Source organism: Rhodamnia argentea, chromosome 11 (genome assembly GCF_020921035.1).
Source record: "Rhodamnia argentea isolate NSW1041297 chromosome 11, ASM2092103v1, whole genome shotgun sequence".
In the NCBI taxonomy this organism is placed as follows: Eukaryota; Viridiplantae; Streptophyta; class Magnoliopsida; order Myrtales; family Myrtaceae; genus Rhodamnia; species Rhodamnia argentea.
In genome coordinates this window covers 21,268,632-21,282,529 of record NC_063160.1, presented here as the reverse complement: position 1 = coordinate 21,282,529, position 13,898 = coordinate 21,268,632, and the positions used below count along the sequence as shown (strand labels likewise).

The 13,898-nt window shown below is 40.3% G+C and overlaps 3 protein-coding genes across 3 annotated transcripts in view; 1 reads left to right on the top strand and 2 right to left on the bottom strand.

Annotated features, from left to right (window-relative positions):
- Positions 1-5,087, bottom strand: part of LOC115735783 — a 34,346-nt gene extending 29,259 nt beyond the window's left edge. Inside the window, exon 1 of the mRNA XM_048272856.1 lies at positions 5,048-5,087. The gene's annotated coding sequence lies outside the window, so the exon portion shown is untranslated. The remainder of the gene's footprint in view (positions 1-5,047) is intronic.
- LOC115735938 (protein XAP5 CIRCADIAN TIMEKEEPER) lies at positions 2,689-6,680 on the bottom strand. Its single transcript, XM_030667397.2, has 12 exons — positions 6,375-6,680; positions 6,195-6,260; positions 6,042-6,106; positions 5,798-5,910; positions 5,101-5,179; positions 4,843-4,919; positions 4,700-4,761; positions 4,448-4,579; positions 4,293-4,346; positions 3,762-3,827; positions 3,168-3,242; positions 2,689-3,079 (listed from the first exon to the last, which is right to left on the bottom strand). The coding sequence occupies exons 1-12, from the start codon at positions 6,543-6,545 to the stop codon at positions 3,029-3,031; spliced, it is 1,011 nt and encodes a 336-aa protein (XP_030523257.1). The 5' UTR covers positions 6,546-6,680; the 3' UTR covers positions 2,689-3,028.
- A 3,329-nt stretch (positions 6,681-10,009) lies between these two features.
- Positions 10,010-13,687, top strand: LOC115735737 (methylsterol monooxygenase 1-1-like). Its single transcript, XM_030667135.2, has 5 exons — positions 10,010-10,418; positions 10,969-11,291; positions 13,006-13,153; positions 13,239-13,271; positions 13,603-13,687. The coding sequence occupies exons 1-5, from the start codon at positions 10,089-10,091 to the stop codon at positions 13,669-13,671; spliced, it is 903 nt and encodes a 300-aa protein (XP_030522995.1). The 5' UTR covers positions 10,010-10,088; the 3' UTR covers positions 13,672-13,687.
- The last annotated feature ends 211 nt before the right edge of the window (positions 13,688-13,898 follow it).

Below are 13,898 nucleotides of genomic sequence, written 5' to 3'. Positions count from 1 at the left end.
CCCAAACATGAAATTTTAATTTTTCCCAATCGCATTCGATCCAACTAATAGGGGTGTGCATGATCCGGGCCAGTCCGATTCCGGTATGGAACCGGAGACCGAACCAATAGTCCCGATCCCCAAATTTTCGGGACCAAGTACCGGACGGGGATGGGACCGCTAATATCACCTGCTTATAAAAATCTAACCCTTAAGATACAATATGCTTCGATTGCATGTTAATTTACAATATATACCCTCGGTTGAATAAGAAAACTTGTTGGTTCGGTTTGCTCACTTTCATAATGAATGTGTGTCTTCACAAAATGGTAGACGGAACAATGACATTGGTTTAACTCACGACACAATAGAGATATATAAAGAACATAATTGAAAAAATTCGGTTGGCAAAGACATACTAATAGTGATGTTGTTCACTAAACGGATTCCACATCCAAGCATTGTGCATAAACAAAATACAAGACTACTCATTGAAATGAACAACCGAAACACATGAACAGTAAGAAATTGTTACCACTATATTAATGAACCGATTGAATCATTTCTTTATGGAAAGAACATGCTAGTGTACACTCACCACACAATGCACTGGAAAAGACCATAATAAAAAGGATAGACCGCATTCATAACATTAAGAAGTTGTCCGAGTTTCAAAGAAAAATTGATATAAACCATTCTTGTAAAGTGGTTTCACTAGCATTCAACTCAATTCTTGCATGGTTCCAACTGAACCGCCACTCAATTCTTTCACGATCCCTATCATTGTTGACAGGGTAAAGGGCATGCCATATATGCAAAACATTCTGGAGATACATTGTCGAGAATGTACAACCTAACAATGAAAATAGCTCGAGAAATGAACATTGAAAACAAATGAAAACTTCATTTTTTTAATTTTATATATCTATATATAAAAATAATTATATATATTATGGATAGTCTGATCCGGTCTCATCCACCCGAAACCGAGGACCAGACTACACCCCTCAAGAACCGGACGAGTTCCGGTCCGGTTTGCTCACCCCTACCAACTAGTCGAATCATAGGACTACATACAAATTAGGCCAAAAAATAATCAAATTTAAAGATGAATTTATTTCCCAAAAAATGAATAATTTGGAAGATATTTCTCTAGAATGATCACTTGCATCGGTTATGAATAAACATATATTATTATTACCAACGAAGAATCGATACTAAAAATATTTTTCATTAACTAAGTTTAAGTGATATAAACAATTATGTTTAAAAAAAATTAAATTATTTATTATTCGTGAAACAAACGCACTGAGGCAACACGACACATTTTTTTTGAAGTACAAGATCACCTCGGAAGCATCCCTAAGATTTTCAAGAAAACTCTTGGAAACCCGTTAACATACTTGCCAGTGGGCCGTACTCAAATTGCTTTTCGGAAACATCCATAATTTCAAGTCTTTCTTTTTCACATTATTCCTCGATTTGTTTTGAAATTAAATCCTAAAATATACCAAAAGAATAATTGAATCTTAAAATTTTTAAAAAGTGCAATGAAATCTTAAAATTTGTCAAATTGATGAAATCAAGCCCTTAAGTTGATAGCACTTTTTAAAAATTTTAAGACTCAATTATATTTTCATGACAAATTTTAAGACTAAATTGCACTTTTTGAAAATCATACGACTCAGTTACACTTTCGTAACAATTTTTAGAACTTAATTGCATTTGTTAAAGGTTTTAAAACTCAATTATACTTTCATGACAAGTTTTAAGACTTTCAATACACTTATCACGTTTATTTAAGTATCGTTAAGTTGGAATTAGGGTCTTATTCCTATTTAAAAAGGTGCATAAGTGTCGAGCCCCAAAACTTTCTAGAATTTTAGAAGAAAAAATTTACCCCTGCAGAATTGCATTCGAACCGATCTTAATAAGTAATCACAAGGTCCAAATATCTTTCGGCTTAAACATAAGGGTTAATACTACGAAAAATCTCAAATTTGCACACACAGAACAAATTTACCCCAAACTATTTTTTTGACCACAAAATATTCTAAACCGATACCCTTGTGACAAATTTACCCCAAACTGATTCATATGACAAATTTACTCTCAATTAATTTTCGTTAAATCTAACCGTCAAATTATTGAGTTGAATGGCACATAACGCTTAATGTGTACCGATTTGAAATTTTTACGTTATGTTTAAAATTTTTCGTAGTATTTAACTCAATTTAACAAAGAGCAAATTTATCACAAGTATGCTAATTTGAAATTTTTCGTGATCAAAAAATTTAATTTATGGTAAATTTGTCATAAATATATCAATTTAGAATTTTTGGTGATCAAAAAAATAATTTAAGATAAATCTACCATAGATGTACCGGTTTGAATTTTTTCGCGATCAAAAAAATAATTCAAGATAAATTTATCATAAATATATTAATTTAAGATTTTTCATGGTATTAAACCTTAGGATAAAAGGCCGATGGCCAATGATCCAAGGAAACGAAAAGAATCAGCTACCTATTTTCATAAAATCTCATCAAATAGGTCCAAAGCAAGATCTCACAAGAAGCTGAGTCGTCATTGCGTCGCTTACATACGGCATGCAATCTCACGGTTTGCGTACTAGGCTATGGCACACAGGACTAGATATATATCCAATGACTTCCTTTCACAAGGATTAAACGTGCTCATTCCTACATGTGAGAAGCGGCAAGCTTGCCACATTAAGGGAAACAAAACTGTCGCAAAGTGAGCGTGGTGTTTCTGCCATTTTCGACAACCATGTTAAACAGACGTACACAAGACGAACTGCCAAAGTGGCGGACTAGGTAGCTCAAACATGAACTCAGGAATTCCAGTGACTAGAATGGAAGGAGTTCGCAAGTGACGTATTACTGGCACCCCATCTAAAACATTTGACTCAAACTCAGCCCGATATCAATCTATAGTTGCCCGATATTGAGCTAAATAATCTAACAAGAAGTTCAAGATTGCTTGCCAAACAAATTTGATGCCCCAACATCTATCCACCTTCATCACATCAATCACCATGAATTGTATACCGTTCCCATTTTTTTGTTGGATCATATATCTGCACAAAGAAACCACAACAGCAACGTCAGATGATAAAATCAACCTTGTTTAGGAGAGAGACAGAAAGGGGGAGAGAGAGTGCGAACCTCCCATCTTGAAGCAGGAAAAATATGCTTGTTCTTTTCATACCAGTGTCTCTCCACGACTTTCCCAGCGTGGGACTGCAGAAAAATTATACAATATAAAAGCCCATTCTCTTCCATGTGTTGGCAGAGAAGTGTACAAACTTAACTTGGGGTTATGCATAATACATGGCTGGATTCTTTTGAGTAAATCTAGCTAATGATCAAGACAGACTAATAACACAAGGTGCCCACAAACAATCAGGGTTTACGGGTGACTAATCACCACTAATATATCAGGATGGATTGTTTCATTGGATAAAGAATTAAGGCATTGCACTGATACTGCCTACCTCAAGCTTGCAATTGACGTCACCTAACCCCTCACTAGTCAAACCCGGAAATTGCAATTCACATTAGGGAATTGTGAAAGAACTGACGCAGCTAACAATGATGAAGCAGATGGCACTTAAGGTTGCCTGTCAAATGTTGCTAACTTCTAATGTTTCGATATCACATCCAGAGAAATAACATTGACCACTGCCAACCATTTGCCTCGTGCTCAAATCTCCTAGCATGCAATACAACAGATCAATAAAAGAAAGGCAGGGAATGTACCTCATCCTTCTCTATTGTTGCATCAGCAATGGTACGCACATCTTCATGCACATCAAAGTGAAATAGCTGTTTAAGATGACAAAAAAGGGGTTATTCGAAACCAAAAGGATAAGGCAGAAAGTTGAATTAAGCGAAACCTCCTCACAGATCATTTTAGTAGCAGACTTCACTAGAAAAAGGAAACCGGTGACATGCAACAAAAGCTCAATGCCAAAATGATCGCAAAGAAGAATTTCTTAGGTCAATCTAGATGAAATCATTCCCATTTGATGCTTATAAACCATTTGTTCCCACAACACGAAACAAAGACAGTTTAACCAAAAGAAATTACCCAGGAGCCAACTCAGTAATAAGAACAAAGGACCCCAGCATCATTTAAAATTACTGCCATGCAACTAAGTGCACACGACGATCCTACACACCCAATAAATCATATCTCTACTACTTTTCTAAGACCTAATGTAGAAACTCATTTTCAAGCGATGTGATATGAACAACTCAAAAATAAATGTGAAAGAAGTAAGGCGTTACCGGTCCACTTTTGCCCCTTGCCCTATTCACTATCAGCTCATAGAAACTGTGTTGCTGAAATTCAACAAGAAAAACAGATTATAAATCCTCATAGCGGAAGGAAGAAGCCAAAAGCAAATAGATGTGGCCACCCCAAGATTCCAAAATAATCTCACATGTGGAATGATTAGATCTTCTTTCACGTAAAGCAAATTTTCCACTGAAGTCGTCCGAATTTCTCTAAATTCAGGGGCAAGTTGCTGCTGAACAGCACGAAGAAACTCCCCAATTTTATCACCCTTTCTAACCTGAACACGATAGAAGTTAACTCTTAGCAAATGAAAAATGCCAAAGAACCAAAAAATACGAAAAGAAACAGACACACGAACACATATAAAATAAAAAGACTTAAAAAAGGATCTACTAGCCTGGATCACTCGCCTATGTCCTGTTCCATCCCAGTAACTGTAAGTAATTTCAAGGGGTTCATCTGTAGACGAGGACAATGTTTACTAACCAAATGCTGTTTCACAAGTGAAGCTAGTTGAAAATAGTAAGAACGAAAAATTACTTCGAATCTGCTCCTGCTCACGGAGCCACTGTTTCCGCAATCTCTCTCGTTCAGCTTGTTCCTCTGCCTCCCGCTCGCTGAAAAAGCATCCTCAGCGTCCCTAAGCTCAAGTGTTAGCCAGCACACCAACTCCAACAAACACACGACACATTTCCAGTGACTCATATACACAGGCACAGAGAGAGAGAGACAGAGACAGAGAGACAGAGACAGAGAGAGAGAGAGACAGAGAGAGAGAGAGACAGAGAGGGGTGAGACCTGTCGGGAAGGAAGCTAGTTTCAACTGTGGGGTCTTTGCCAAATTTACCGTGACCCAACCTCTTTGTTTCTTGTGTTTCTGCAGGAAATAAGTTTTTTTCATAAGGTGATAAGAGGAAACATCAAGCTCCTTATTCTAACTCTTCTAATAAAAATATCCCTTTTTAGGTAAAAATATATTGAAGTGCTACTTTGCTCCTTTATAATTTATGTCGTATTTAGGTGACCCGTCAATAACTACTCAGTTCTCTTCTCGACATCCAATCATGTCGCAAACACATGATATTGGGTTCTCAGTCCCTCCACAGTTTCTAGATGGCAATGACCAGCATATTCTCTAAAGGAGGAATTCCAAAGTTCCAACCAAAATCCACTCCTCCCTTGTGACTTCTAATATACCAATAAAGTTTTGCTCTTCGTCACTTAAAGACCGAAATGACCTCAACAATATTTCTGTTAAATGAAGAATGGATTCCCATGTAAAAGATAATCATGCTGCAAAAGTCTTTGGTTTTTTACCCTAGATGATAGCATCCACCGATCAACAGCATAAGTTAGATCGAATCTCAGTTTACATAAACACACACCCCACCAGAATTGCACGTGCACCCCGCCACGATTCATCACCAGAAAATCATGTGACACGGCAAGCAATCCCCTAATCAAAAGTTTGGAAAAGGTTAGAAAAAATTCTTACCAATGTCCCCATCATCTTCTTCACTTCCATTCTCAATATCATCTGTGAAGGACAATCGAGAACTTCCCTTAATTTTCCTCTTTTTACGTTTTTGCAACTGAAGTTCCTCCTCCCTGAAGCATACAAGCAGGAAACCCAAAGTAACTAACCTAGATCACAACCAAACACATAAACTAGAATAAAAAGCGAAAATTGGACATGCGAAGAAATTCGACAATCCTAAATTCCTAACATCTGCACTTACTCTTGTTGTAGCTTCTGAAGTTTCTCCTTCTCTTCCTCTTCGAATTTGTTGCGAATATTCACCCTCTGAAGCACATAATACAAATATTATCATCCAGCGCGCACGAATCAAACACTGGCCGGGCGTGGATGAGCTAATAACAGAGCTACTCACCTTCTCGACGTACTGCTCTCTTGTGACCAACCCAATAGTCTCCTTCTTGAACGCGGTCTCGAGAATCTAAAATCCCCCAACATCGAACGATCACCAATTACATCGAAACGCAAAGAAACGAGCTTCCCTAATCGCTCGACAGAGGAAACGATAAAACCCTAGAAAGCAAAGGATGCGGACCTCGGAAGTACCGGAGCCGAATTGGAGGAGGCCGGGCTGGCCCTTGTCGGAGGCGGACTTCGTCTTGAGCTCCTGGATTTTGCGGCGCTCGGCTTCTCTCTGCTTCTCGAGACGGCGGATCCTGACGGCATCCTGGGCCGTGCCCACGTACCCGTCTCCCATGCCCGACATCTTCGATTCTCCTTCCTTCCCTCGTCGTCTTCTTCTCCGGCGTTTCTCGCCGATAGGGTTTGGCTGCGAATTCCCGCGATCGGTTCGATCGAGACGTTGAGCCCGCGCTAGAGGGTTATCGCCTACCGGTGGGTGACTTCCTTTGAATCCTTTCTTTGTTTTTTGAACCGCCAACAAAATGGGTGTTTATCGGTTTCCGGGTGCTCTGATCCGGAGCGGAATGGGCGAGCGTGGTCGGGCTCGCCGGCTCGGGACGGGCTCAGGCTTTTCGGGACACGACCGCGCTGGGTTCAATAATAAGCCCACCGAATGTTGTTGACGAGGATAAGTGTATTACAAGTCATAAAACTTATCAAAAAAATATAATTAAATTTTAGAATTTAAAAGTACAATCGAATCATAGAATTTGTCGAATTAATGCAATTAAGTACTTCCATTATCTTTGTTTGACTTCGTTAACAAAAAATACTAAGGTAATCTTTTTGTTATTTTCTTTTTCCTTCGTGACTACGATGTGACTAAAACACGAAGAACAAAGCTGAAACAATGCCGTTTTGTACAAACTTGATTTTTAGTTTAAAAAATAAAAAAGAGGCGGAAGAGGGCCAAATCTGGCCAAGGGCCGGGCCCTTGCCTGCGATCGACCAGGGTTACCGATCAATGGCCGGGGCCCGAAGACTCCGGCCAATCGTCGCCGCACCATCACTAGACCTTGGCGGCAGCTTAGTCCCCCTCTTTTTCCTCCTTTGTTTTTAATTTTGTTCATGATTTAATCTAATTTAAACAATAGTTGCATTGAAAATTCATTTTTGGATAAAAATGAGGTCGTTTTGGATTTACACTTCATGATTTAATCACGCCAGTAGCGTGTATGAAAGAAAAAATAATAATAAAATGTATCGTGTCTATATTTTCCATTAGCCAATTTTGACGAAAATAACGAAAGGAATTAATTGCATAAATTTAACAAGTTTTAAAGTTTATAGTGTATTGGTCTCGTCCTAAGTATATATGATATATTGCGCCCACAAAGATGTACGATTAAGCTCAAGGTACTTCATTGGTCGAACTTAATTTTGGAATACATGAGAGTGGTCCACGAGCTTAAACGAGCAACTATACTTTTATATAGTCCAATTATTTGCGCACCATTCATAGTTACAAATACACGCATAAGATGCTATCAATTTGTCTTAGTTGTAGTGTATATTCATTATTGAAGGATTTGAGCTCGAGTTCAAGTTTAGATTGATTTTAAACCTAAAGTTAATCGATTGGTCGAGTCGAACTAAGCTTGGTCTTAATGGAAATTCATTCGAGCCAAACTCGAGCATGAAATACTAAATCTGATCGATTTCGAGTAAAGCATTGAGTAGTGAATCCCCCGAGATGCGAGCTCGAGTACTAAGACTTGTCGACCGGATTCGACTAGGCTCGAATTTTAGGCAATAACAAATAAAAAGACGCAATTATTCAAGTTTCAAAAAATTTGAATTGGGCCGAGTGGGCTGGGTAATCAAGTGAAAAGCTTATGAAGGATGTCGCTTGTCCAAATCTGTCCAATTTTACGGTTGGAGTATTCAAGTCTGCCAACGTGGCGCAAAAGTTTTACCGTAATATCCGGTCTATCTTTTAGATTTGCAAGCGAAAGACACGTGTGAACAGAGATGTTAACTTAAAAGGAAATCATGCGGGGGAGGACAAGTGAGAACTCCAACAAGAAGTCACAGTCAGCACGATCAAGTTAAGATGTGCTGGTCCTCTCAACGAACTCTGTTGCCCTAACTACCAAAAGATCGTCCCTTCCCCCTCATTGCACGCGCAACTCCGTCCAAGGTTCAAAGCAAAAAATTACCAAGCGTGCGACTATCTTGTTAGGTGGACAGGACAGCTTTGTCTTTGTACTCCGTATTCTGGGCCCAGGGACCGCGAGATCGGCTTTGGTCTTGGTCAGACGGGGACACGTGTACGGTCATCTGAGCTCCTTCGACTGAACTACTTTGAGGCCCTACGGCACTCGATCCATATCCATCATGCCGGTGTGACGTGGCACAAGAAGAGAGGAAGCCTGGTATTATCCGTCCCCAACGCTTGGGGAAACGGCGTAGTTTGGCGCATTTTGGACAACTTTTCCTTCTTTTTTTTTTTTTTTTTTGAAAGAAAAATCTTCGTTTCATGTCAAAGGGACACACATTACTTCAAAATAAAAATAAAAATCACACAAAGAAAGTAAATCTGAAAAGTAAATCAATTCGATCCAACTTGTAGAAATTCGCTCCCATTCAAGCACGATCGGCGACCAATATATAACATAGAAATCACACTTGGAAAGGGTGGACAATTAGCTAGAGCAGCGGGTCTTGTAGCGAAACCGATTGCAAAAGAGGGGCAATCGGCCACATTAAAATTACCTTATGAGGAGGTTTGTTTGATATCCAAAAACTGCTCAGCAACTACTTAAGCCGGAGCCCACCCCCCAACTACTTAGACCGGGGCTGGGTTAAGCAGATGGCCTCCCAACTAGCATCTATTAGTGTTGGGAATTGGTTGAGCTCAGAAAGAATTTTAGGAAGAATCTCGCATTATCATCAATAATGACCACACACCGATCAATAATGACCACAAATCGAAAAGTTTCTCTCTAGTAGCAACAGCTTCGCTAAAAGATGGGTCCCGAGCGTCATCACCGCACATAGATAATAACAACCTCAACAAATTGTATCTCTCGTCGAAGGACAACGACACCTACAACCGTGAGAGTCTTTACGTCGCTTGTTCCGAAAGTTGTGTCCAAGCCCAGCAGCTTCCGTGGCGTGTCATGTCACGTACGTTCTGCGTCCATAAGGCCAATTTTTTGCCTTTTTGAGTATTGGAATTTAGCTCTGACCTCCGAAAAAAAAAAGTATTGAAATTTAGCCCTATTGTCCCCAACTGCAAAGTGCAATTACATCTGCACCCGCAAGGCCGAACCCCAACAGCAATTTTAACCCCAAAAAAGATATAGGCATCTTCAGAAACTCACTCCACCGACCAAATAGGAGACTGTCAAATAGGGATATTAAAATTCGGGAGAGGAAGATAGGAAGGAAGGTCATTGAAACGAAATGAGTTTTGTTGCAAGGAGGAGAGAAAAAGAGCAGAGAGTAAATGTGTGAGCATTAAATGTTTGATTGTGCTCACCCTTTCCGCAGCCTGTCAGCGATTGAGAGAGAAAAGATGGGTTTTGGTTTTAACTTTTTATTCCACGTCAGAGACAGGTTTCGATTTATGAGTGGAGCCACGTGGGCTTGCGCCCAAATGAGCTGGCAGTTGACAACCGCTGAATATTCTCTCGGAAGGAGCGGAGTTAAGTGGCACTCCCGGAGTACCTAATATTTTCTCCCAACCGCCAGCTCATCAATTCACTCCCCCGTGCGGCCCCCGCCCCCCTTCTCTTTTTCCCTCCATTTCTATCGATCGCCTCCCCCCGTCTCTCGTCATCTCGCTCTCCCGGCCTCTCTCGTCATCTGGCTCTCCCGGCCGCGCATCCCCCCCGGCGAAGCAATGCTGCCCTACCGGACGATCGCCGACGCCGAGGCGGCGCTCGGCCGGAGCCTCACCTCCGCCGAGGCCCTCTGGTTCGACTACTCCGCCGCCAAGTCCGATTACTTCCTCTACTGCCACAACATCCTCTTCCTCTTCCTCGTCTTCTCCCTCGTCCCGCTCCCCACCGTGCTCCTGCAGCTCGCGCGCCCCTCCGGCTTCGACCGCTTCAAGATCCAGCCCAAGGTCCGCCTCTCCTCCTCCAAGATTTTCAAGTGCTACAAGGACGTCATGAAGATATTCTTCCTCGTCGTCGGCCTGTTTCAGCTCGCCTCGTACCCGACCGTCAAGGTAAGCATGCGCCCTCTGGAGGCTTTTTCTATGAATTAGATTGGTGTGGATTGAGCGTCATCTACATGACATTGTAGAAACCTGGATTTCGATCGTTACTCTTGAAGAAATCGTCGCATTTTGGCCGCATAGGCTATTGTCGTTTGTCCTGATTTTCGACTTCGCAACTTTATTTTTATGCTATTGATTAGTTTGACATGCAAAATTTACGCCGCCTGCGTATTATGCTGACATTTGTGGATAGATAGTTAACTTCCGAGACGTTTTGTCTCCTTTTCCTCCTTGCAGTTGCATTTGGCTAGGCATTTCCATGATGTGTTACCCACGTCTGATTTTATTGGATTTTCAAGATTTCTAGCCATTTTTGTTTTGCTCTGATTTTCCATGTTGTAACCAGTACCGGTAGATACTCCTAGGTCCGAGTTTGTTTAATCACGGATCGATGCCTCTTCCTTACTTCAATCTCTACGCTGACGTACGCCGAGATTGAGATGTTCTTGTTGTCTATACATTACAAAGTATATTTTTTCTCTCTTTTGTGTATGTATAGATGGTTGGGATCAGGACAGGATTGCCATTGCCATCATTCTGGGAGATTGTGGCGCAGCTCTTGATCTATTTTTCGATTGAGGATTACACCAGCTACTGGATGCACAGATGGTTGCACTGCAAATGGTGGTATGAGAAGATCCACAGGGTTCACCATGAGTACACTGCTCCAATTGGTTTTGCGGGGTCATACGCGCACTGGGCTGAGATTCTAATCCTGGGAATTCCTTCTTTTCTTGGGCCTGCATTTGTTCCTGGGCACATGATCACATTGTGGTTGTGGTTTGCTTTACGACAGATTGTGGCCATTGACACTCATAGCGGGTAAACATCCTTTACTAGGCCATTTCACTATAATCATTGTGCTTTCAGGGGTTGTCCTTTTTATCTTTTGCTGGTCAGTTCTCTTTATAACATGACTTAAGATCTGGACAAGTGGGACGGAATGATGGCACCTTATAAGTCCTTGGGTCACTTTCTTCATTTTGAAAGAATTCTCTATAAATTGGTTTGATCTGAGGAATCTTCCCATGTAGGCGGCCTTTAATTGTTGGAAAATTGTATCAACACGTCTCTTTTGGTAGGCCTTGCAATTCATGTTGCAGTACTCTAACCCTGTTCTTATCAGTAGTAACTTTGGACCGTTACCACAACAAAGTGTTTTCCATTAAATGGGGACAAAAGTAAAAAATTCTCAACTCATAGCAGTTTTCTAGTTATTCGTGTTCGTGGTGGTGTCAATTTCGAGTTTCTCTAAATAAATTAATTTAGGCTCTAATCATGGTCTTTCTGTTGTGTCAACAATTGCCACCATGAAATTCTACTTGGAATGCTAAGTTCCTCTTGCCTCCTAAGAGCGCATTTTATTATTATTATTATTATTATAAATTAGTCGATTTAGTTTTTCTGTTCTTCTTTAGATGTAACCTAGTAAATTATGTAATAATTTGGTTTCTTTGCTTTCAATGAGTTTGGAATATTTTTAATATCACATTGATCATGCTTTTTTAGTACAGCTTCTCTGTGACATTGGATAGTTTATTGGAAAAGCTTTAAAGTAGTTATATACAACTATAAGTTGCATGTAAAGACGAAGAAACAGTAACTTCGAGAAAAGAAATGGATGTAGTCTATGGATGTACTTTAGATAGAATTCCACCCTAAAGAAAAGCTAGCGACAAAGAACATGATCATCTGTCCATTTGCCAAAGTTTGGTCCATTCGAAAACTATATCTGATGACGTTGAAAACTGGTGTACTTTGATGAGTATGGCAAAAGAGATTGAGTACATTCAAATTCAGGATTAGCATCAGTCGACACATTCTCTGACAGCACACCTTATGGCCATTCTTCAACGACTTATATTCTTATACATCTCGAGCAATATAAGCTATATGCATGAGACAATTTTCCAAATCAGAGCTAGTTTCTGCTCAATGCTTTCGTCGTGAAATGTTCTGAAAATGAGTCCATATTTCGTAAAAGTCGTGGCCTCGTAGATTTTTTTGTTTATCCTTAAAGAAAAAGAAGTAATACAAAGGTAGAAGGTAGCAGCTTTCCTTGAAATCTGGCAAGGTCTTATATGTTGAACTCGAATGGTGCATGAGAACAACTGATTTGCTTGTCTTTTCTCTTTTAGCCATAAAGAGGTTATGACAGTAGGAATTAAGATAATTGCTACTTTCTCTCTCTCTCTCTCTCTCTCTCATACACGTGCGCACATGCATTCGAGCTGCGTGTGCCCTGATTTTTAAACTTTTTATTTATCCCGCAGAACAATCCTCATTAAGCCGCGTCTCTCACGGATTAACACTTTACGAAGCAATGAATTTATCTATACCTTTATCTCATTACAGGAGACTGTCAAATAGGGATTCGCATCTTTAATTTAACACTGCATGAACTTTCGCTGATCATTGGAGACATTTGACTGCAATTCAGAAAACAAATTTCGTTATAACCTTTTGTGTCCCCAAGTTCTTCAAGGGAGGACATGATAGCCTTAGTGCTTAATCCGACTAATGTCCTTTTGCACAGTTATGACTTGCCCTGGAGTCCTGCGAAGTACATTCCATTTTATGGTGGTGCAGACCATCATGATTACCATCACTATGTGGGCGGTTTAAGTCACAGCAACTTTGCCTCGGTGTTTACCTATTGTGACTTCATCTATGGAACTGATAAGGTTAAGCATTCTTAGTTGGGTAATACCTGTTGTGTTGTCTGTTAAACAATTAATTTGCTGATTTCAATTCGGAAATGTTCACCAGGGCTATCGGTATCAGAAGAAACTCCTCAGGAAGGTAAACACTTTGTTGCTTCTTCTTCAATAGCTTTATCATCGTCAATGATGTCATCCTCGTGAAGTACATTAGGACATTAGGGGTAAATATCACCTTGGATTTTTGGCAATAAGCAAGTGACTCAATACTTTGAAGCCCTCAGATTGTTAGCTACCGAGATTGTATCATATGACACTCAAGATCGAGTTATTTTTAGTTCAATGTAAATTTCTTTTCCATCCTTTTGGCATCTCTTAACTTCTACTGGAATTGCTCTATTCGACCTAGCAAATGGGTCTTTAGTTTTTCCCGTATCGCATTTTCTGTAGTTATCTTTTCTTGTCCGGATCAGATGAAGGAGGATCGGATTAAGGAGGAATGGAAAAGTGACCATTCTACTCGAGATCTTAAAGATGACTAGCTTGGAGGAATCACGGTTTTAATTCTTGGTGGGGATCCCCGATTGCGTTGAACGCTTATCGTTTTCCCAAGACCACCGCAATCGGGTCAGCATCTCATGCGAATCCGGCTAAGTAGAACCAAATCATGGGTTGGGGTGGTGATTAGCTTGGTTAGTGTCTTAAAGTGTGTTATTTTCAGGCAGCTTGAGAGTCCACATCGCTTGTCGCGAAAGTTGTGTCCAAGCCC